The sequence below is a fragment of the Struthio camelus genome, chromosome 2 (assembly GCF_040807025.1).
Source record: "Struthio camelus isolate bStrCam1 chromosome 2, bStrCam1.hap1, whole genome shotgun sequence".
NCBI lineage: Eukaryota > Metazoa > Chordata > Aves > Struthioniformes > Struthionidae > Struthio > Struthio camelus.
The window spans coordinates 120596023-120620841 of NC_090943.1; the positions used below are offsets into that span (position 1 = coordinate 120596023).

Below are 24819 nucleotides of genomic sequence, written 5' to 3' on the forward strand. Positions count from 1 at the left end.
TTTTTCTGATCTGTATAAAACTCTACCTCAGAGTAAATGTACAAACTATAAATATAAATTTATACCATTTTTACTCTTCATTCTTATTCTTTCTTATTTCTTATACTGTTATTCTTTCTTACTCTGTCATGCATATCTTTCAAAAGCTAAATTTTAACAGTGCGAGGCCCTTTTTCTCTAGACTCCCTCTGCAGTCAGTAGAAAGGTACTGCCATAAGTTGACTGAGAGCAAGCAGAGTAAGGCTTCTGCTTCCACTCACCTGTCTAAAGCTGGTCTGTAGTAATTAGCTTTCCTAGGTGAAAGCTAGCCTTTGCTCATAACCTTCCGTTGCTTTGTTTTACTAAATTAGATTTAGAGAGAGAAATATCTATTTGATCCTTTCTAATACTCTTCTTCGTAAAAACTTACAGTAATATCTGTAAGGTTAGGAAATGAATGAACCTGGGCAACAGTTTTATGAACCGAAAGAGGTGGTCTAGGCCAGTATAAATGGTATGGTATCAGCTGTCTATGGCCACTTTCTGTGCAGCTTATCATATGAAATGGCTTGGGAAGCCATAATCCAGAATATTAAAATAGATTACTATAAAAGCTTCTTATAAATGAGTTTAAGCATATATGATGGAGCAAAAGGAAAAAAAAGTAGAAGCATGTACTGTCCTAGCTACTTCTGCGTCTATATGCCTATCTATACTGAACATATAAATATTGCCAGGAAACATTTATTTGTAGAAGTCAGTGTGACAGCTGCTTTAAACTGTGTTTTGAGGTGATGAATTAGCTTTAGTTTCTTTAAGTCCATGTACCTTGGAATGGAATGAATAACCAAATTAATGCGGAGAAGAAGAGATAAAGTTTTCTTACATATGTTTGTTGTTCTTTACAGATTGAAGAATGTGTAGTGTGTTCAGACAAAAAGGCAGCAGTACTCTTCCAACCTTGTGGTCATATGTGTGCTTGTGAGAGTAAGTAGACTTGACAGGAAGTTCTTTTCAAAATAATCTTGAAACAGAAGACTTTTAAATAAAAAATTGCTAAGAATCGTTAATGGTCTGACTTCAAGTCCGTTTTACTTGTTGGAAGTTTGATGCGATTGTCAAAATCTTAGCATTATTTGATCTACTGATAAATAAATATTTGGAGGGCAAATTATATAAACTGTAGAAGTTCAAAAATTCATAAAGCTGCTGAATTATGAAATTTTGATTAGGTTCCTCAGATTGGAGAAGCTTGCTGTATGTATCTAAAAGTTCTGAAATCATTAGATTTATTTTTATTGTTTTATTACAGCTTTTGTGAAAGGCATTCACAAATGGAGTTTTGAAAGGACGTTTTAAATATTTTAATTCACTTCATTATTGATCTGCAGATTTGCACAAGGGCTGTAATCATTCTCTAAAAGAGATGTCATTGCAAAGAGCACCTGTTATGATTCACTCTGGTTTATCTCGTGTAGCAACAGGTTGGGGGGGAAGACATGGGAGATCTCTAGACCTTTTTTCTTTCGGGAATAAGTTGATGAGAATGCAGCAATCACCTTGTCACCAGAAATTTCAGGACGTTTTAGAACGGTCATTTGCCTGAAGAATGGTAGTGCTTGTTGTTTGGAGCAACATGAGAGGGAAAGTATTCCTTCCCATAAGTAGTTGCTTGCTTCATCTTGCTGAAGAAGTGTGTGTGTGTGTGTGTGGTTGTGTGGGGGGGGTGGGGGAGGTGGTTGGTGGTTTTTTGTTTGGTTGGCTTCTTTCTTCTCTCCTCCTTTCTGTTCTGGCTGTGAGACCTGACATTGAATCACTGCCTTTACAGCTATCCTGATGTGGGCTCTTTTCACTGTCTGCCGTTGAAAGATCATGAGAAAGAAGTTTTTTGATTAGTTTTCCAGGAGGAGGACAGCAAAAAGATTAATCACTGTGGTGAAAGATTTCAGAAATGAAGTACATATTACTGAATCTAAGCTGTAACAGGGAAGACAAAAAGTTTTACGAATGTAAATGATTTCTTTCTAGATTATCTTCTGGGCATCCTAAGTAAATATCATGAGAGGGAGTCCTCAAATTTGTGTAGTTTACGGCAATTACTGTATTCATTCACGGTAACCTTCTTCTGCAATTATGAGACACCATCACTTGCCCTTGTAGAAGAATTCTAGCCTTGTTGCTGGGATATCAAAGGATGTGGGTTTACCCTTCTAAGGGTAAGCAGCAGCAGCACCTGTTTGTCCCCTAGATACTAGTACAGTGAGTGAGATTCTTGTTTATGAAGGAGAAAGCAGGTGATCAAGACATTCTCAGAAGTTCTGGTCTCAAATCTGCATGACTTAAGTTTTTCAGCCTCTATAGTCCTTGTGGAATAGACATTTGTTTGGAGAAAGAAGAACATGTTAATTTGAAACATACTAAAAAGGAAAAAAAAAAAGACCAATAGAATAGGATTACTGTGAAACCTAAACGGGATGTTTTTTGTAGGTGTGATGTGAAAATGAACACAAGTAGCTGTTTTGTATTGTAAGCATTTATTATGGCATTGCTATATAATTACTGGGAAAAGAGTAACATAAGCTCATGGATTGAGAAGAGACAAAAATTAGAACAGCAAGATTCAGGGTTGATTTATTTCTCTGTCCTCTCAGATTGTGCAAGCTTGATGAAGAAGTGTGTCCAGTGTCGGGCAGTGGTTGAGCGGCGAGTGCCTTTCATAATGTGCTGTGGAGGGAAAGGTACAGAAGATACCACTGATGATATTTGTGAGTGACTGCAAAACCTGTACGCTTTCCCCTCCCCCACCATCTTATTTCAACTTCTTCTCATTCTTTGAAATGACCTAAATTTCATCTCTTCTTTGAAGAAGAGTTTAATGGAAACAATGTTAAGCCAGGTTTCCATTTGCTATGCGTGCTATTTGCTATGAGGGTAGTAGCAGATACTACAGTAACACCAGCCATGGCACTAAAGGACTGCTTCCACTATCCAAAGTAGAAGCTGAGTCATAAATGACTTCATGACCAGTTAAACTCATATGAATCAAAAACTGAAGATTTTCACTAGCTGTGCAAATGAGCAAAAAAAAAAAAAAAAAAAAAGTATATATATGTGTGTGTGTGTGTGTATATATATATATGTACGCACACACATATGCACACACACACATATATGTTTTTATTTCTGGAACTCCTTGACTAATAAAGGAATTGTAAATATTCTGCATGTAGGACAGAGCTGAACAAGTAACCTCCGTGGCAGTGTTATGTTTCCTACTTTGATTAGTTCTTAAATTTAGTTCTTAAAATTAGTTCTGATGTTATGAATAATTTCTGTGAAATATTTTTATCAGCAGTGCTTGTGTTATATGTAGTGTTTGAACTGAGTTTTATTTGAATTAGAATAATAGGTGTCATTCTTTTCATTCTGTTCCTAAATAGATGAACATAATACTTAAAATCAAGTTTTTAGTAATTGCATTACAGATAGAAATTTGCACTTGGAAATACTTCCCAATTTTTCTTTGTTCCTGATAGTAACATTGCTTTCTGGATCAGTCAGATACAGAACTGGCAATCTGAGTTTGTTCAACTATTTGAACAAACTACTTCCATGATACTTTTTTTGATCATCGAATAGAATTAGCTGTGTGGATAAAAGAAGTATTTCCACAGGGAAGGTTTTACTTTTATTTTTTGTACATGCAAAAAAAACTTTGCCAGAGGAACTTCACTGACAAATAAGAGCTCTGAGAACATCAAGGGGCTACAGTCATTTTGAGCATTATTGTTGAGGAAGTATTTGTCAAAAAGTGTTGTTGCTAGACTCAGAAGTACTTTAGTGTAGGAACTGAACTGCAGTGAGTTTGTATTGAATTTAGTAAGATTATCAGATATGTTTGAAGAACATTACTTCAGATAATGGAAAAATTGTGTATAAACTGGAAATAATTATTCCTATTTCATTAGGCGATGCATAATCGGATACCTTTTTTGTCTCTAAATTACAGCAAGCGGAAACATTCCGGTTTTACAGAAGGACAAAGACAACACCAATGTCAATGCGGATGTACAGAAGCTGCAGCAGCAGTTACAAGACATCAAGGAACAGGTAAAAGTGCTAGATGTAATATTTTATGGATCATAAAATAGAAAAAATATGCATCTTCTGTAATTTAAAACAAAATGGCTTGTTGAAGCACTTCAGTTCTTAAATTTTAGTTAAATAACCAATCGCTTTTGTGTCAAACGCCAAATAATCAGCAACTGGCCGTGGTTGATAATCCATTTGTTAGAATGTTTGTGTTGGTATCATTAAAGGTACTGAGCCCAGTTAGTAAATGTTCTATGCCTGTTTAGCTGAAGTGAGCATTATAGCTACAGCAGAAGCTTTTTTCACAGAACGCTAGTAAAAGTAGGTATTCTCCACCGTTCTGTATCTACCCGAAACTTTACTTGTCTGTTCGTGAACCACCTTTGAACAGTAGCTGGCAGTTAGCTGTAGTACGTAGGCTCCAGTTTATGTACTCTTGCAGACAATTGTGTGTGGTTGCAAAATGAAATCTGCTGGGTGTGGAGTACTGCAAGTATAATCTGAAAATTTTTGGAATGTAAATAAAAAGGATTTGTCTCTTGTAATTATGCATAGTGTTGCAGGAAGAAGTCTATTCAAACTGACTATAGATTTTTATTGATAATTCACTAGTTAATTTTACATGCAATTTAGAACTCGAATGAAACCAAAAAAATGCTTCAGATAACTGACAGTCACCTGTTTAGATTTGTTACGGCTATAAATCCAGTTCACTTCAAATGGCTTAAATAATCATCTATGTGCAGGACTTTCCTGTGATAACTTACTAAGTGTTGTCCTTCCTTTTCCTACTGAACAAACAAATATTTACTTTTGAGCTCTTTCAGCAGTAAGGGACCTGGAGTATCTTGACTACCCTATGAACTTGCTCTCTTAGAGGAAAACACTGATAATGTGATCTTTGCTTTCCCTCTATGTAATATAATTGGAAAAAAATTGTTTTCATGGATACAGGAGAGAGTTAAGCTTTCTTATTAGCTGTTTTTGCCTCTGGTGGGCTTAGAGCCATCTGTAATGCTTCAGTGATAGCAGCATCACATCTAGTCCTGACACTTGTTGCTCTCAGCAGTGCACGTGCATGAAAGTTGAGACTGAAGTATTTAGATCACCCATTTTAGGGGATATGACAGGCCCATATCTTTAAATGCCTTAAATTTGAGAGCTGATCTGCTATCAAGTTTTAAACTTGGTGGCGTGTCTGTGAAGAGCTGGTCCTCTCAGAGGGAGAGCTGACCAAGACTCCAGTAGTAGTAGAAATTCAAATATCCAGTTCAAAGTAGATTGCTGCCTAGTTTGTGTCTGTAAAAGGACATGCAGGTTAAAAATTGTTGCTTTGAAAATGTGCGTCTTTCTCACTGATATCGCTTGGAGTTACTGGATATCTGTGACTTCTTAAATCTACTGTTTAGTTTCTGTTATTCTTTTCACTCAATGATGTTAAAAAGTAGAAGCTCGTATGTTGACAATTAGGCTGACTACTTCTGCGCTAAAATGATTTGTGCAAAACATGGAAATGAATGCTTAAATGCAAGTAATCTGTGTTCTACAGATGTCTTAAAATATTTCTAGTTACTTTATTTTATAAACTTGTAGAAGATCTGAGTTCAATGTTGATCTGTTAATACTCTGTTATGGATCAGGATGCAAGAGGAGAAGTACTGAATCTTACAATTTTTCTCCTTGGTTACATGTTATCTCAGTTTTTTCGGTTCTCGTAAGGTCCTCTCTTTTATCCCTAACAGTCTTCTGTCATATTTTTGGGATTTATGTTCCCATTTGTTAGCAAGAAACTTTCTAATATCAGAAAGTTATCTGTAGTAGTAAGAAGAGAAAAGTTGTTTTAAACATGCCATTTTCTATTTGTAATATTTTTTGGTTTTGAGATTTACAGTGTTAAATAGCATTAAATATTTAAATTATTTAGGGATTTTAGTCTACTTTTTTGCTTTGCAATGCCTTTATGTCCATAAAACTTAAGGTTATTCAACACCTATTTGATCAGAAAGAGGTTCTGATCATTTCTGAGTGCATCTTGGCTGGAGACTCTTTTTGCTCAGTGTCTTTTCCGCTTGTTCATACTTGTGAGATGGCTAATGAGTGGCCAGGTGGATTTGATTAAAATTATTCATCTATATCTTTAGATTTGATCTTGACGTGATGCACAAAATTCCATTTTATTCATGTATTCTTTTGATTTGTGCTTTAACAGTTCACTTTTCAAGTTACAGTGTTCTTTTTATACTTAAAATTCATTTATTCTCTTTCAGCAGGTATAACCCTATGTTTCAACTCATACCTTCAATGATAATCTAATATGTTAGTGCAGCAAGCTTTTAAAACCATTTCTGGTGCCAAGCAGAAGTGATGCCTGATGTCAACAGAATCTCCCACATCTGATGACCACACCATTCTTCAGGGATTCCCTTAATGTGAACCCTTTTGACTGTAATTGCAATACCTTCACCCCATTTCATACATATTCACCATCATCTGTCTGATATCTCTGTGTGTGTTCCTTCACCATACTTGCATCATTTTCTTTCTGTTTAAAAATAAATTTATTTTGTCACTGTGCACCTGTATATTGTTGGAGAAAATGTTTTTAGTAATAAGCAGTTGATATTTCAAGCATTTTACAGCATCTTACTAGTGATAAAAAAATAATTTATTTGAAATATCAAGCCTAGTTATAATTGCAGTATGATGAGCACCTTTTCAGGCTTTTTTTTTTTTTTTTTTTTTTTACTTCTCCATAGAAATAATTCTCCCATACAGCAGACATGGTGCTTTTTATACCATTTATTTCCTTTCAGAAGATGGGAGTCAAATGATATATGCAGATAAAGGATAAGAAATTTAACATGTGGTCTTAGGCAGAGAACATACTAGCAACTTAGAGTACAGTGGAAAATAGATACCACTTGTTTCATGCTGCTTTAGCAAAAATTGGGTGTAAGACGTGTAAAGAACTTGCTTCCATTGTAAAAGTGCACATAAACTAATAGTTACCTAATAAATATTCCTTAAAAGTTGGATGAAAATCAACTATTTGGACTTACACGCCTCTGGGGAACTGCTGAACTGTTTGAAAAAGTCCTTGTTAGGGTAGAGCTGCATAACAATCAGGAAGTTCCTGCCAGCTGAATTCTCCTACCGTATGACATCAATGTTAAAGTATTATGTTAAGAAATAAAACAACCAGTACGTTTTAAGTATTTTCTGTTTATATTAATTGGGAGAAATCTAGGCTATTTGTTAATACTGCATGCAATTTCAGAAGAGGTCTAGAAAGTAGAAGTGCTGGTAATTCTGTGCTTCATTGGATGAAATTATCAGGAATAGTGTGGCTTGAGCAGATTTTTGCTTTTCTGAGTCCCATGATGAGTGTATTCATTTTCAAGTGATGGTATGGCATTTTGGAGAGGAAACAGACCCTTGTAACTTCAATAACTGTAATATTGTGTTTAGGCACAAATCATTTAAGCTAAGAACATAGAATAAAGGCTAGAAGTTCTTTCTCCAAAGATAAGATTTGGGTTTGCTTTGTCAGCCTTTGCAAAAGGGCATCTTGTCAATTCTTTTAGGTTATGGACAGGTGTCACCAGACAGCTCTGTATTAGTGGAAAATTCATAGATACATCATTAATTTTTTGAAGTCAGTGGAGGAAGCATGCCCTAATTGTACCATTGGGACGTGTAGATAAAGACTTGGTGTGAATGAAAAATAGTCTGCACTGACTGGCAGTCAGTCTTGCAAATGTGCAGTTTTTGAGAATGCTTTGGTATGATTCTGTTGAAATTCTGACAAAGCTGAAACGTAGTGTTTCTGTGGAGAGTGAAATTTTTGAATGTAAATTCACATAAGGCTTTATCTGGAAGTATTACTTCTCTGCTAGCCCATTATACCAATTTCCTGCAGATTAAGGTAGGCATTCAGCCAAATGCATTGATTTTGAATACTGTATAAGCACACTGATGGTGAAATTGTTCAGTCTTCAGCTAAGCTAGCTACCCTTGGAGGCGGGATCTACTGATTACATGAAGAGAATGCTCTAAGGTTATACTGGATAGGGTTTCTGCTGAGGATGCCATCTCTCTCTAACTAAGTAAACCCCCAACTTTTAGTATGGGAACAAGCCACAGGTGCAAGGTGGTGATAAAATGAATTTGCGTTTGAAATACGGGCCCTTTTAACATTTCACATTATACGTGAGATCAACATTTGTAAGTGTTAGACATGAGTAGTGTGTCAGATCTGAGGACATTGTAGATTTGATTTGTTGGACTATTGAACAGTCTAACAGTTAATCGTATGTTCATCTACTAACATTTGATAAACCTATTATAAATGAAAGTCTAACGTAAGGTATGGCTGCAATATGTTTATGGTGAAGGAACATGCCTTATAAAACCTGCAGTTTATATGTGTGACAAAAGGTGAAGGACGTTGTTCCTTAGTGGTTTGCTACAAAGTGAACTTTGCTGTTTAAGAGCTTTAGGAGATCTTTCTTGGGCATTGGCTATCACTTTAATGTCCAGCAAGTAAAATTGATTTTAAAAGTTTGCTGTGCTACTGTTATGACTAAAGAACACAGATTAAGTTGTTCTTCATTTGAAACTTGAAATGTTCTGTTGGTTGGAAATCTAGATTACTTCCATGAACAAGGAATGGAATATACTCTATTACCAGTATTGAGTTTTTACATATATACTGATTGTACAGCATTTGTATTATTTATGCTTGCATTTGATACTTGGTGTTTAAAGGTAGGTACATGAATGGCTTGGTAGTCTAAGTCAGTAAATTATTCAACTGAGCATTGCACGACGTAAAACTGTTTGTGTTGTGTTTGCTCCCTGGAAGGTTACATTGTGAAAATGGAAATGTTGCTGAATAATGTCTTAGCGTTGCAAACTTAAGTGATGCTTTTGAATTTGTGTTACTGATTATCTTAGTTAAAAGGATTGCATTTGGAAAAAGCTGCATAGATTTTCTCATGATGGAGGAGCCCAAATATAAATTTCTGTTAACTAAAAATGTGATTAAAAAAAAAAAAAGTTTTCAGGTTATGGAATATATGCTTAGCGGCTTGGTTATGCTTTGAAAGTTATCTGTTATGCTTAAAATGACGTATTTATTGCTAATTTTCGGTAATTTAGTAGATTAGTAGTATTGCATCCTTGATACTGTATCACTACTGCCATTGACTATATAACCTGTCAAAATCTCTTACAGACTATGTGTCCTGTCTGTTTGGACCGTCTGAAGAATATGATCTTTCTCTGCGGCCATGGAACATGTCAACTTTGTGGAGACCGAATGAGCGAATGCCCTATATGCCGCAAGGCAATTGAACGAAGGATTCTTTTGTATTAAATAGTGGAACCAATGTCTCTTATTAGCTTATTAAATAGTAAGGACTTTTAGATTATTTAAATCTCTGTAAGCTTGAAAGGCAGTAAAAGATTCTAATGAAAACATTTCTAATTCTGTAGCACGGGTTCGCTGCACGGTAATTGTTTAAAGACTGTGAACGCACCAAATAAGAGAACAGTATTTGGACAGTCAGCTTTAGTCTTAAAAGATATGTAAGCTTAAAACTAACTTAAAACAGTCTTTTATTTTCATTCTCTTGTCTTCTTCCCCTTAAAGTGTAAAGGGACAATCTTGTTTTGGTTTCTCATGTTTTTTTCACTGTATGTATTGGGTGTCAAGTGCTGTAGATTTTTTTTTTCGTTTAATATCGTCAGCTACTATCAAATATAAATATTTAGGGTTTTTTGTTTTATGCTTCTTTGAAGAATGTTCAAATGTCCTGTGACAGTTATGGTTCACAATAATTTTTATCCTAAGTTATACAATAATGCAAAATCAGTACAAAGTACAAAGTGTACACACAGTAGTAATAAATACTATACTATTCCTGTAGGATCAGACCTCAAAATGTAATGTTAAAGTAATTCTAGCTTTAACGTGCCCTTTGCTGCTAAGGATGGATCGGGAAGAAAAGATCAGTGAAAAGAGACAAATCTAACTCTAGAAATACTGTGTTCCTAAAACTGCACTTTAGTCTAACAGGTTCAAGCTAACTTAAATAGTGAACGTTTTAATTCTACTAGCCGCGTAACTTTGTGTGGAATTGTTTTTAACTTGACTGGAAAGGAGAACAATGGGTCAGTTATTTCAGATGATGAGTGAATTTGATCAGTCTTAGGGGAACAAATATATATGTGGAGTCATGTAAAAATTCTGAGTCTATGAATTAGAAGAACTGATGAGGAAGTCTGCAAAAGTTAAGCTTCAAAATCATATGAAGCATGAACCAGGCTTTTACACAAATATATGTTACTTTCCTCTTTTAAATTAATTTTATTGTCTCCAGGAAAACGGTATCAACAGCAAAAGAGAAGATTTAATATTGCTAATTTGTTTAAGTTGGGTATTAACAGCAGAGCTTAGCTGGGAACATTAATAGGTAATATTGTAAATCAAGATTTTGTTGACAGAGTGAGGAATTTTGTGAGCCACGCCTAGGTGAGACAGAGGTGGCTGAGCAGGGGGGTTAGCTGTCGCTAATGTGGCACACAGAGATAGTCTTGGCTCTGAGAGTACCACTGCTAGCAACTGCAAATTATTAACATTCTGGTAATAAATATGCCCTTCCAGCTTTTTGAATGGAAGACAATATGTTGATTTGAGATTCTCTTGTAGCTAATAGGAATGTCTGTTTACTCTTAAGTGATTCAGCAGTTTACTAAGTGCACATTTTATGTAGCCCCTTGCCATCCTGCAGACTTCATTTGAGTGTGTTTTTTGCAAAAACAGTAATGATGTTGAGCACTGGAGTCGCTTAGATGCCTCACTTGCAGCTAAGAATAGTTTCTCATTCACCCATTAGAATTGTCAAAAGCATGGCAGAAGGGATAGTAAAGGGGAATATCCAGGTAAGGATAAAGGGATAAAACTGATCTCTTGGGAAAATCAATCTGCCTTTTTAGGTTTGTACAGATTTGCTTGAATTTTGCTTTACATACTTGATAGTGGTTTTCAGGAAACTACTCCCCTCATTTGGAAAACCAGTATGTAGAGTGGCTGTTAACAAAACAGGCTGAATTAATACCTTGCTCCAGCCATCTTTACTGCTGATCCAGAATTACAAATGTTCATTCTTTTCAGTAATTTCTCACTGGATACAATCTTGATCTGGAGTCAGTATGCTATTCTGTTTTATTTTGTATTCTAGTAGTCATCCGCTCTCGGATATTCTTTGTACCTGCCTTTTTGGCCACACCCAATAGTTCTCCCTTTTCTTGCTTCTTTGGTCCCTATTCTTAAATATCAAGACTCTCAAGTAACTTTGATGGAAAACTTCTGGTATAAGGCTTTTTTCAGTGTTTTCAGGTTTTTTTTCAGTCCAGCATTTCCCAGTCTCCACTAAGGCTCTGACTGCATGTGATGTATTCACTACAATTTTCTTCTGGCCAATATGTACGTCACTAAGCATGTCTGGAGCTTATATTCAGCGGCTGAAGTGTCTACAGTGCACTTCATAGTTTCCTCTCAGTCTTCCTTTAAAAATAATTTTCTAATAGGACATTTGTTCCATCCTTTGAGTTTTATTCTGTAATAAATCAGACCTGTAGTTCAGTTTTCTCTAATTCAGGTAGACACATTTTGAATATTGTGTCCTATTTATTCTTTGGACCTCTATAAAGTCAGCGCAAAGAGCAAACAGGATGGATTTCTTCTTGATAATACAGCTCAAAATTGGAACCTCATTATAGCAGCTGATGTTCACTGGAACAAGTCAGAATTACTTGAAAGTAATTCAACCTTGCGTTAGTTGAATGATTCACCTGAGCAAAAAGTGGTATAAAGCATCCTGGGTGGGAAACTGGAGTTGAATGTTAAATATGCCTTATCTGCAGGAAGCACAGATTTTAGCCTAGATAGGTAAGTGCTCATACTTTCCAACAGAGAAACTGTAAATTACTTTATAACTGTTAATACCTGGAGACCATCACAGTCCTTGGGAAACAGAAGCAATGACTGAAACTATTGTTGTAGGAGCAGTTGTAGTTGTTTTTGCTATAGTTACGCCAGATATGTATGACTACCTATGTGTTTGTAATTGGCCTCATTGGACTGTCGTGTGTAATTTGAAATTGAAATGTGTCAGCGTCAGGGATTTAGCTTGATTCTATCATGATACGAAGAGAGATAGCTGAATTACCAAAACTAAGCAAATCAGAAAATGTGTGCTTAAAATATTAATGTAGGTCTCTTATTAACAGTGGAAAGAGATGTATTGTGAAGGCTGTGCAGTGCTTTCCTCTCAAAAGACTTGAAGAAAAAGAAGAAAAATGTTTGCAAATCAGGTACTGCTTTTGGAAGTAGATGTTTAGATCCGTACACTGTCCTTGAATCCTGAAAAACAGGGTGAACTCATGTTGCTGAGGAAGGTAGTAAGTTCATTGAAGCAGCTTAGTAGCTATAGTTTGCTGTCTAGTATCATCTGAGCAGTGTGCACAGAGTGCAGATGTTTCTTGGGTAACACTTAATCAGGAGAACGAAAAACAAACTCAGATTGGAAGCCAAGGGTGGTCATAGCAAATATGAGAGTTGGTATATGTCATTGTGCACTGGTCTTCAGCAGAAGATGAAAGGGTAAATCTCATTATTAGGGAGCAAAGTGAAAATGAGAAAAGAAAAACCAGTAAGTAGGCGTTTCACTTTAACATACTGAAAAATTAAGAATTGCAACCTTTGTCTTATGACAGTCCTCCAATATTTAATAGCGGTTTTGAAATTAAGTTGGATAAAATATCTCAACTTATTTCTTGAAGCAATCGAGAAGGCATCTAATAAACATCTGAGCATACCTCACATCTGAACAATATATATTAAGTAAAACATTTTTCATTTTTTCACGTTAGTAAAAGATATAGATGGCCACATCAGTACACAGTGATTAAGATGATAACCTGACAGACTAACAAAATATGCTAAGTGGTTGTAATTTGTTAACTTTTCTAGGAAGTGTATTTTATTTCCTCCCCTCTCCTCACCCCCACAGGCCTGCTCCATATCACCCTCTATACCCTAAGCTCCAATAGGACTCATGGCACTTTTTGAAATTTGGGCCAGCGACACCTATTTCTCATTTGTTGAAATACTGTGTACTTGCATGTTACGGTTTGGAGGGATCCCATTTTGCTGAAGTGGATACTGGAAAAATTAGACCAGCAAGAGAATACACAAGAGTTACTTAGCGAATGTGAACGTTTCATTAGAAGCTAATGCTCTTAATTTGAACTGAGTGAGGATATAGCAGAATTTCACAAGTACTTGTGCCTTGTTAGCATAGACTTACAATCGGTATTTTAGCTTGTTTAAAAGACATATAAATATTTTAAAAGTCTGATTTGATTAAGTACTTATTGTATATATATTTTCTAGAGATAAAGTTTTATGTATGTCTACTTATTTTTAGCAGTATTAATCGCAGTTTATATAAACACTAAATTGTTTGAAGAGGTTGCTTTGAGCTAACACTCTCTCTAAGCTTCCTCTACAGTGCTGCAAATTAAATGTCAGAAGCTTAATTTTGCTGTTCGAGTAGTGGCTGGTAGACTGAAGAGCCTGCCCTGTTCTTTGTGTTGCGTGGGTCAGACTCAAATTTTCACTTAAAAAAATCACTACAGTGTAACTTTTAGTAATGCTACCTCCTTTCTGTCAAAGTATTGAGTTTTACTCCAGTTGTTCCTTATCTTTGGGAAGGGATGGGGGAACATTTCAGTTTTGTTTTGCTACATCAGTTTTGGTGTCTGAATACATTATGAAGAGTTTTTACTGACTGTATAAATTACATACAGTAGAAGTTTGTAATTTGCCACAATGTACATTATGTATTATTCGTACCTAAGTTGCTGAAATTCATACTGTTGTCTTTTTATCTATTTCATAACTTGTCTTTGTTGACAAAGCAAAACTGTCATCTGCAGAAGTTCTAGTGTGTGCCATTTTCATAGCTAAGCCTGTGGTAAATATGAAAGTTCTGACTCAGGGCTTTTTAACAACTTAAACGCATTCGCAATATTCTTCAGCACATCTTGGAGAGTATTAGAGACGTAATGACTGTACAGTGCCTTGATAGAACTATTGAATGGGCAGTAGCCATAGAGTCTTTACAAAATGCAAATATCTTTTGAATTCAACTAGTGAGCTTGTTAATATACCTGTAGTACACTGCCATATATTTACATACTTGTATTTCTGTAAAGCAAAATTAGCAGATTTAGCTTTTGTTAAGCTTTTTGTAAGTTGTGCTTGATTATTGCTGCAGTCACGGGGGTCTGAGGGGCACAGTATTCAAATTTACAGAAGCAGCATTTGTGGGAAAGTAAGTTGATAAAATGTTCTGTATATGGCATTTTCAGTGTGAGGGGAGATGACGTTTAATAAACAATTGCCATTTTTAAAAAGCTGCTTTATTCTGACCTAGAAAGTCTTTTATAAGAAGGAAAAAATAATCAGCAGCAGATCTGTCTGTTTGCATGCCATTTCATAATTATGAATATTTGTCTCATTTTGAGCTTCTAGGAAGTACTTTCTTTGTCCAAGTTTAGTGTCTTTATGAATACAAAATAATCATATTAGAAAACACATTTTAGTGAACCACAACAACATTTTTGCTTCTGTTTTAACAAAAAAAAAAAAACCTTTGTATTTTTAGTAAATTGTAGATTTTTGACATGTCTGTTTATTGGCAAATTTAAGGTTATCTGTGTGAGTGTAGTGGATTTCTGTATGCAGATAGCATTACATAATTGCTTTTATTAAAACTGCTTAGCGAAGTCTAAGCTTTTCAAAAGAAATGTTAATGTACTGTGTGGTTAATAAAACTTATTATATAAGATGTGTTCCGACTTTTGCAAAAGCTTTGATGTAAAGGGTTATCTGACTGAATTAATACTGGATTTTTCTGTGTATACATCACTGGGAAGAGGGTGGCTGCTCATTCGATTAGATCCTTTTTCGTTGTAGTGATGTTAGGTGTCACCATAGATTTAGGAAATAGTATACCTGAACAAATGTTTAGTAACTGTGTTGGTCATTGATTTGTGGTATTTCAGAGCACACAGACTTTATGGAGAAAGCTTTCAATCTAAACTTCAAAGAGTTCTGCTTCTTTACGATTTATCCCTGAAGACTGAAATTGTAACAAGGTAGGTGCTTTGAAAGTTCCACATGCTCAAATAATGCTTAGCCACACAGCAGCAGAAGCATACTTCTGCACAAGGGCAGATTATGAGGTACCAGGACAAGGTTTGAGTTTGTTTGTGTTGTTTTTTTTAAATGTGCGAAGTTTTCTGTAAATATGCAGCTCATTATATTGGTGAGAGCTGCTGTGAAGTACGTAGTAGATTCTCCTGTTTGCTTAAAACTCAATGGCCTTTACAGATCTGGCTCCGTGAATGTGACCACTTAAAAATCTTCTGTGGTAACTGTCACGTTCTGAGACAGCGATTCCTGCATCATAGTTCACGCTTTGAGTTCAATTTAATGGAAGCATTTAAAAAAATACGTAACTATAAAGGCAATGAAACCAACCAGACTTAAAACGTAGTGTTTTAATTTATCCTAGTGTGCAGGTGAAAAATGAAATGGTGAAATAAAAATTTTGTTGCTTTTTCCTCAGTTTCCCTCCTTCCCCTCCCCCCCCCCCCCCAAAAAAAATTAATAATAGTAATACACACTGGAGCCTAGCTGGCATATTATTGCTCACATGCACTCATTCCTTCCTTGTAAGTAGATTATATTTCATAAGAGTACATTTGAGTTATGAGAAGATGCGACAAACTGCTTACATTTGGAAGGTGAGGCAGAATTAGCTATAACATGCATTTACTTCTGAAAACTTAAAGAAGCTCCCCTCCCTTAACTTTGTCTAGTAGACAGTTGCTTGGACTGGAGGAGGTAAGAAACTTACATTTCACCTTTCATAGATGCTGTTAAGTTTACCTTGTAGTTCTTGCTGTCTCTCCGTGCTGTTTTCAGCTCCGTTGTTGCAGATAATTGTTTGAAATTAGATTGCCCCTCATCTTACAAAAGGAAACAAAGGACTTGCAAAGTAAACTAAGATTAATTGTGTGTGTGTGTGTGTGTTTTTTTTTTTTTAAACATGAAACCATACTGTTACTACACTGCCTTTTAGAGTCCTGATGAATCAGTTCTTTGACCTGTCTTCAGCTGAATTCATAAATTATCCCCCTTCCAAACAAGGGATATAGTATTGGTTTCCAGTTTTCAGCTGCTATTAGCCATAAGTAATTGAGACTTTCCTAGAGGGAAATAGAGTAGCTAAGGGAACAAAGGAGCTATTAGATCTTCCTTTTTGCTCAAATTAGCTCAGGTGAGTACATGCTGCAAGATCTTGGTAGAGAAACTGTAACCTTGGTTTATATGACAGATCTATATGACAACATAGGATTTTCAGTGAGGTGGGTTTTTTACGTTTTTGTTTGAAACAAATTGCAAATTGTCAAAATGTATGTTTCAGATATCATCCACTTGTTCTTTGTGAATTACAAGCCATTCACGTGCTTCTGTGTACCTATACTATAGAAAATGATGGTAACAACTTTAGCACATAGACTTAAGACCGTCTCTGCAGTCTATAGGGTCCTTAGCGTTTCAGCTCCTAATGTTGGTCACAATGGAAGCTGCTGTCTCTTTGCTGATGTTTAATACTGATGTCTTTAAATTCTGAGAAGGCCGCTTCATACTGATAAGGATGGGAAGACTCAGAAGAAAGGGCTGTGTAACCTCTCAGTAATGTACCTTGCTGCTGTAATTCCAGCTATATATCCAATCTCTGGCATCTGTTTGAGACAAGAATGATGATAACACCTTCATGGAAATTTCCTTCAGAATTGGCGTCTAGTAAATCACAGTCTGGTGGTTCTTGCATGTATTCAGTGTTTTATTCAGGGAAGAAATATAAGCAGTTGCATTAGAGTAAAAAGAGGCAGCATTCCTTTTTAGACTTGTTTTCCCACAATGTGGAAAGGTAACTTCAGCTAACTAGGAGCAATATTGTTGAAGATCTTATTTTCATGCTTTTTGCAACCCATTTCAAGTCAACAAAGCAGCATGCATTGGAAAGTTCTTGTTTTAAAGAATGAAACCTGTATACCGGTGGGTATGTTACTGGTGTTTATAGGAAGTTTTTGGCCGGAAGCTGCTTAAGGGGTTTTAAGTATTCTATTCTTTTGGCAGTGTGTGTGTGTTATGTCCTGGTCTTCTGCATGTTCAAAACTTCTTTTAAAAAGCAATCTTTTTAGAGAGTAATGTTATGATACATTGAAATAGTTTAAATTGTGTTAGAAATGAAGAACTGTACCAGCTGATAATGTCAGGAATTTATTCCATTACATTGCAAGACTTCAAATTAAAAAATTTAGTGCAAAATGTGCTTCTTACAGTTAGCATTTGTTGAGGCTTGATTGACTATCCTAGATAAGCTAATACAAAATGTAATATATGAAAAATTGCCAAAAATCAGGAAAACTCACGAGAAATATACTGACACCCGCCCATCCCACACGCTATGGCAGTATTCCACAGCATTTTTTAAAAATAAATCCGAAGGTGGTAAGCAAACAAATCTGAGCTGATTGACCAAGTGACACTTTGCATCCTAAAATGTATGAATGTTTCTTCCACAAGGGGTCAGTAGCACACTCCATTTGTGGCAAGATTTTTTTTTTGGTAAAATAAGCACAAAGCAAACAAGGGATAAGGATAATGATGATTGCATTAATATGTGGGTGGACCAGACCTCACTTGTCCCCTTCTTCAAGCAGGCTAAGTATAATTTGCTTATTTGCTGACTTCAGTAAGCACCCATATTCTATCCTCTGACTCTCATGTGACATGAACATTGCTACTATTGATTAGGGCAAAGTTCCAGTGGAGTGTTTACCTTTAGCTCTAGTTGAAAGTATTCATTTAGTCTAGCTTTTTTTTCAAAAGCATGCAGTTGGAGCAGATAAACTGTATGAGAGAGCTTGTCCGGTGGGTAGGGGAAAAGAATTCTTCTATGAGTGTCCCACATATTCTTGATGGTAACCACAGCCTCCCTAGATGGCTAGAGCTGATTAATATTTTCCACCCTATAGTAACACAGCTTATAGTTAAGTATGCTTTGAACCCTCTCAGCATAGTCAGTGGAAGGAATGTCCAAGTTCTCAAGGCTTCCCTGAGTATGCAAGCTACTTGGAGACAGGAGTTGAAGTAACTCATTATCTTCCTACCGAGAGGTTGAATAGACCAAACAGCTATTCCCCAGAGAGAAATTTCCAAAGCTTGTATCAAAGTCATGTGTTGCAAATAGATATTTAAGCATAGTTCATGTCTTTTAGGTTGGCACAGAGGTCTATTTGACTCTTGCCCCTGCGCTCAGTGAATTAACAAGGGACCTTCCTTACCTTCGTGTTTGTAACTCTCTTGTTTCTCATCTCTTGGTTTTTGTTTCACCTCTTCAGTGCTTCTGTCTCTAACCACTCAAGTCTTCCATTTCAGTTCTTTCTATAAATCTGTTTTTAATAGCAGAACGTTGTGTCCCTTCCTTCTTGAGGCAGTTCTTTCCTTGGCTCATTAACATTAATCTCCATTACACTGAGGTTGGCAGAGTGCCTTGGCATTTAAAACAGTGGGGCCCTATCCTTGTGTCTGACTTCACTCTTAATCGCGTATACTGAAAGGAGGAATACCCGAATTCAGTCTTAGTGAAATTTCACACTACTTTATCAACACCCCTTATTTCTCAATATTGACAGTAAAACAAAGAGTTTGTGGCTACCATGTGAGAAAAGGGTAGAGGTGCTTCTTCTGATTTAGTTGCAGCTGTTCTCAGCCCTATGAGGAGGATCGGGTAGAAGTAAATGTCTGTCTTTTTTTTTTTTCTCTCCATAGGCTACCTGAAATTTCAATTGTTGCTGTACCTCAAGTTCAGTTTTTGATGACAGCTTAAGGTATTTCCCCAAGAAGCTCAGTGTGGATGGAAGTTAAGTCTCTTCTCTTCCAGTGTGCTTTGCCCACTTAAGTCTCCCAAAAGTCTGTTCAGTTCAGTAGGATCAGTTACATGAGCATGGATTGTTTGCAAAGAGAAGGGCTGTGTTATTACTTCTGTAATCCCTACTGTTTGCAAGGTGTCTTGTGATATTCTGTGTGAAAGCTATATAAAATAAATAGCAATTATACAGCATGCATTTCCTAATGGACGCATCATATAGCGTGTTGGCTCTGAAACACAATGCTATCGTTCTTCCTTTCTTCCTCCTTTACGATGAGACTTGTAAAATAAAGACCACTTCAGATCTATGTAGGCAAAACTGCTTTTCCTAACACAAAGGGCTTAACTAAGCTGTTTCTAGTACCACCTTACAGTTCAAAGCATCAAGCCCAAGGCTTTTGACTGTAGTTGCTTAATCTATAGCACAGGGCACTTAAAGCACCTAATTCCTATTATTCTTAGTTTAGTCAGGAGATTCAAATTCTATTTAAGTGTGAGGGATCTTCATGTAACAGTTATCCTCGGAAAGGGTATTCTCCCACTACTTCACGTAAAGGGCATAGTGTTTGAAAGCAAGCTATACTTATCATCTTGTTGGTATAGAAAAGTATGTTAGAATAAGGGGATGGGCAAGCCTAAAACTCTTTCTGCAGTCTTAAGCCTAATTCTCAGGAATTTTGTCATGTGAGACACTTGAGTGGAAAATTAATTTGTGACCAGTTATCTCTCAAAGAGTCCTAAATTCGTGTCTCTTCTCCTGTGAGTTTCTCTCATAAAATACAATGAGTCCTGTTGTAACCCTGCCATCCCCTTTGTCTTGCATGCCCCACCACTCCAGGTAGGTCTCCCCCATACCAAATCTCCCTGGAGCAGTGTGTCCCAGACTTGCACTGGAACTACTCTGCATGTGAAGAAGGAAGGTGGAGTTACAAGCCAGTGCCTGATGAAGACGGTATTATGGACTTGCTGTTCTACATGGTACAACCCTTTTGCCATTAAACATGCAACGTTGTAAAGGGGTAAGTGATCTCAGCTTGCATTTACTGTGAGTGCCTGCAAACAAGCAATGGTGTAAAATCTACTGCAGATCAACTGCTCCTCAGTAATTACTTGCTGAGGTGCTTGCCCTGCAGCAGATGGTAGTTGGAGGCCACTTATACTTTGAAAGTGTTGCAGCCAAGTAGAAATGAGTGGGCCAAGCCCTCTAGGCATCTACTTGTCCTGAGCTGACATTGCTACGTGGGTAGTAGAATGGAAATGAATTATATATGAAATGTGTATCTTCTTGAACGAGACTGAGATACTGAGACATTTAATTTTGGACTTTGCCTGCTATAATGAGTAAAATGGTGACACCAAGATTGGGCAAACTAGAAAAAGTTAGTGGCTTCTGTAGTACAGTGTAGTTTTACTTTTGCAGGAGTTTCTCACCTTGGAGTTGAATAGGCTACAGAAGAAGGAAAAGAGGAGGAAAAAAAAAAAAGCATTCAGACAAGAGGATTTAATGACAGAAGTACCTTTTGCCCTTCTGGATGCCTTAGGATTTCCCTTCTTTGCCTGCTTTCCAGCTGACCAATTTTTATTCAGCCAGAAATGCTGCTATAATTGCTGTTTGCTGAGGTCAAACTGAGATCAAACATATATCCTGTGCTTGATTGTCCTTGCCATCTGCCTGCCCCGGAACGTCCCTTGACAGGGTCTAAAGGTGCACTTGCAGGTGATAGAAGAGGGCTACTGCTTTCTTCTGTAACTTTTGAGGACGAGGAAAGGAGTTTACTCTCTTATGGTGTTGATTTGGTCTGGCCTTTTCTTCTCCATCTTCCGTTGTCTAACGTAGGGCTATATTCCTTTTACAGATGTGTAATTTCAAGAGAAAAATCTATGGAAGCATCACTTCCAGTCTCAATTCTGGTAACAGAACTCAATTCTGGAATTTTTTTGGATTAGAAAGTAAGCCCCAATTGTTTTGTAGGATGTATGTATTTAACTAGTAAGCTAGCTAGTTCAAATGCCCATAATGACACTAGTTGTGGAAGCCTGAGGGCTGCCAAGTCTTTCTCAGAAAGATGGGTAAGGATTCGGCGCATCCTGGGATAAGCTCTCGTGGCCAAATGCTAACTTAGGCAGCGCTATGCGGGCTGCAGCGTTGTACGTTTGCTTACAGAGTAGATACAGCTTAGGACAGCTTTGTCAGTGGTAGCTAGCAGTGAGAGCAGAAGTGTAGTGCATCCGTGGTAACATAATGTTCTTCATGAGCTTTCCTTGAAAGGTAGCTAAGCTGAGAGGAGGTCAGCAGTACCCCAGCTGGGCTGTTTCTGCTACCCGAGCTACGCTGGGAATCTGGACGTGCACCACCGTGTTGTGCTCAGCAGCCTCATACCTAAGCTCTCTAGAACAAGTTTCCTGAGTGGCTATCAGCCAATTAGAAACAGGTGTAGCTGAAAGGGACAAACTTTCAATGCTCATGTGAAGAGAAATCCTACCATCTACTCCACTTTTTAAAATTTCCTCCCAAACAGAAAGAATATGAGAGGGAAGAAGGGAGGCCAACAGGCCTATCTTACTGGGCTGCAAAGTACATATCTGCAGCATTGGAGGCCACTGTAGACGTTTGTGACTCTGGATAGGAGAAAGGAAAAAAAGGAGATAGAGGTCTCTAATGACCCACATTCTTTTAGATCCTTGATGGACTTTCTGTCCCTGGGGAGAGCTGGCTGCCTCAGAGCTGGGGCTGCACCTTTGGTGATATTACCCATAGTGACTGCTTGCTTGTGTGTTTGTGCGTAGTTCACTTTTATTTTACTGTTCAGGTTAGAGATAAGCAGGGCCACCAGCTTCATACTAAGTCTGGTGACTCTCTGGGAACAGCAGTGTGGTTCTGCTGAACGCAGTTGCCAAAACTGGAGCAAGCCGAGGGAGAGCGATTCTTTTGTCAGGGACAGAAATGTGGTCCGTCTGACACAACTTTCTTATCAAAGGGAAGGATTTTTCACTTCAGGAGGAAGTTTGGCTGGGAATGCGTTGGATAACATTTATTTTTTTCAGCTCTGCGGGAAGTCCTGTATAAATGGGTTTTCCATGAATATAATAGTTCCGTTTCTGCCCCCTCCTTTGGAGAGAATGTTAGCGGCCTTAGATGTGGGAAATAAAGTAAAGCTGACTAAAACACTTTTAATCAGAGTGAGTCAGCAAACACACCTTGCATGTTCACAGCCAGGAGCCGTTTGCTTTTGGCTCATGCCATAGTGTAGGCAAAAAGTAGTTCTTTTCTAATTTTTTTTATTGCAAGTATTTCTGAAATTTCCTTTGATCCTTTCCAAGCTAACAAGTTATTGTCAAATTAAAAAATAGCCTTCTGTTTTCATGAACACGTTTTATAACTCCAGATTTTTTGTGTATGTACTAGCTTAACCCTAGATAATTTTGTTTAAACGTAGCGAACCTGTGTATGTTGTAGAGAAATTTCATTAATAAAGCTTATGAGACAAGTGATCTTCTAACTGAGACCATTAGTTTAGGAGTTATTAGACCTGGTTTTCTTGGGTTTCCTGTGAGTCCTTACTCAAATCACTTAATTGTTTCCCGTCTTCCCTATGTATAAAAGAAAAAATAATACTTGAAGCACTAGAAGAAATCTGCTAGAGTATGCAAAGAAGCCTACTTTAAAAAGAGAGTTCAGGAGTAGCTAAAATGCATTGCCTGCCAGCCGCACGGTGATATACCAATTCAGCTTAGTGTTCCCATTCCTTTTCCTAGTGGAAAACTAAAATCTAATACTAATGCTAGTTACTGCAAAGGGACCAAAGATCAAACAGGCATAAAATGAATCGCTTTCTCCCATCTCCCGAGCAGTGGGAATTACAGTTATTAATTATTGCATATATACAAATCCAAAATATTTTATTAATTGTAATTATTATCTGCTGATCCTTATTTATTTAAGTTATTAATGGAAGAAATATTACTGAATAGTTAAGTTATTATATTAAGCGAGCTGACAGAATGTCAGCTTTTTGGTGTTGACGTTTTTTCGAGATTGCCTGTATCTGTGTGATTGTCGTTGCGCTGCAGCATTTTAGTAACGATTCTCTGGGACTCAGCCTGCCGCTACCAGTGGGTGTCACTGCAAGCGTTAAAGTTAGGGAAGCACAATTCTGGGGAACAGGGAAAAAAAAGTTCAAGTCTAAGTTTTGTTTTTTAAGCCAGAAATAAATATAGAAAAATAGGTAAATTAAATCCTTGCTTACTAGCCACGTTATTGCCAACCTATTTCTAGGAGGTACTTGGAAAGTGTCTAAGATGCTTTAAAAATTTTTTGAAGGAACTATCCCAGACAGTCGGGGCCAGATCCTCTGTTATAACCAGTCGTGTCACTACTGACTTCCATCGTGGTTCTGGCCCCAGATGTCCATTTGCTTCTCAGTGCTGAACGTTAGGTGCATCATTTATGACGTTGCTCTCTCTTTTTTTTTTTTTTTTAAAGAGAGAGAGAAGGGGAAAAAAAAAAAGATCCCACAGAGCAGGCTTTCGTTAAATCCTTTAAAACCACTTATATGAAATTCTCAGTGTTTGCAGATCTAAGTGCCAAAGGTCATTCTGACTCAAAGCGCCCATCTTCCGCAGACAACTTGCCATCCTCAAAACCAGACTAGCTCTGAACAAAATGCCCTTTCAAGCTGGTGCCACGGGAAGATGCGCATATACGCACTCAGGCACCCCTCCGCCTCCCACCGTCACACAAATAAACCAGCCGCACAAGCTTTGAACTGTTTACATGATATACATTACCTAACGGTGCCTGCACTTTTGGAAAGGCCTCTTTTACACAGGTCGTTGCTAAGGCCCAAGTTGTCTCTGTGTATGTTATCATGAGGATGACAGTTTAAACAGGCCTTATCACTGTGTATTCAATCAAGGTTTATGAGGGCTGATAAAGATGTCACCTAGTTGCTCTGTGTGTTCATTAAAACCCTATTCCCCAGTAGGACTTTGCTGTACTATGTTCTTTTTTCGTTCTTCACTGATTTTTAGCTATCTTCTGAAGAGAAATGTACTTGTAGGAAGGGAAGGTGTCGTGCTTGCTTTCATACTCCTGATATTTCTGAAGGGAAAATCTTAAAAAAAAAAAAAAAAAAAAAAAAAAACCCCACCAACATGTTTAGCTCCGTTGATGCAACCCTATCTGTATTCAATATCTTGGGTTATCATAATTGCTTATTTAATAATTCAATAAACTTTCTTGACTTCAGCTTACACATGGCAGTAAAGTGACTTGTGTGCATTTTAATCTGCTGCGTTGTGTTATTGGTGAGGCTGGCTCAGGAGGGGCTTGTAGTTGCCTACAGTTATGATAGCATATTCCTGTCCTTCTAGATTTGAGTTCCTGCTATCTTTCTTCCTAATAGATGGAAAATGCACGTTTGCAACGTGGAGCTGTCAACCTCGTGGCCTATTATTTTGATTATACTTCAAAGTTTCACTTAGGTTTGGCTCACAAAGCTTAAGAAACTCTTGCTGTAAATAAGTATGTAGTCATAAAACGTGCCCAGAATTTTCGTGTTATCTGGTTACACTGAGCAGTAATAAAAAGTATACAAAGATGAATTCTTTTCTTGTCTTGTAAACTCCTTCATTACGACCTTTTTTTTTTTTTTCCTCAACCCCTATT

General features: G+C 37.1%; 1 protein-coding gene across 4 annotated transcripts in view; it reads left to right on the forward strand.

The window, feature by feature from the left end:
- MIB1 (MIB E3 ubiquitin protein ligase 1) overlaps positions 1–14997 on the forward strand; it is an 82991-nt gene extending 67994 nt beyond the window's left edge. For 2 of the 4 annotated variants that reach the window (XM_068932323.1, XM_068932325.1), the window contains exons 18-21: positions 888–966; positions 2631–2744; positions 3989–4089; positions 9308–14997. In XM_068932323.1, coding sequence (XP_068788424.1) covers positions 888–966; positions 2631–2744; positions 3989–4089; positions 9308–9448 — 435 coding nt within the window. In that variant the 3' untranslated portion in view covers positions 9449–14997. Of the gene's footprint in view, positions 1–887; positions 967–2630; positions 2745–3988; positions 4090–6338; positions 6654–9307 lie in introns of those variants that run through there. The other 2 variants (XM_068932324.1, XM_068932326.1) reach the window with 2 other exon arrangements.
- The last annotated feature ends 9822 nt before the right edge of the window (positions 14998–24819 follow it).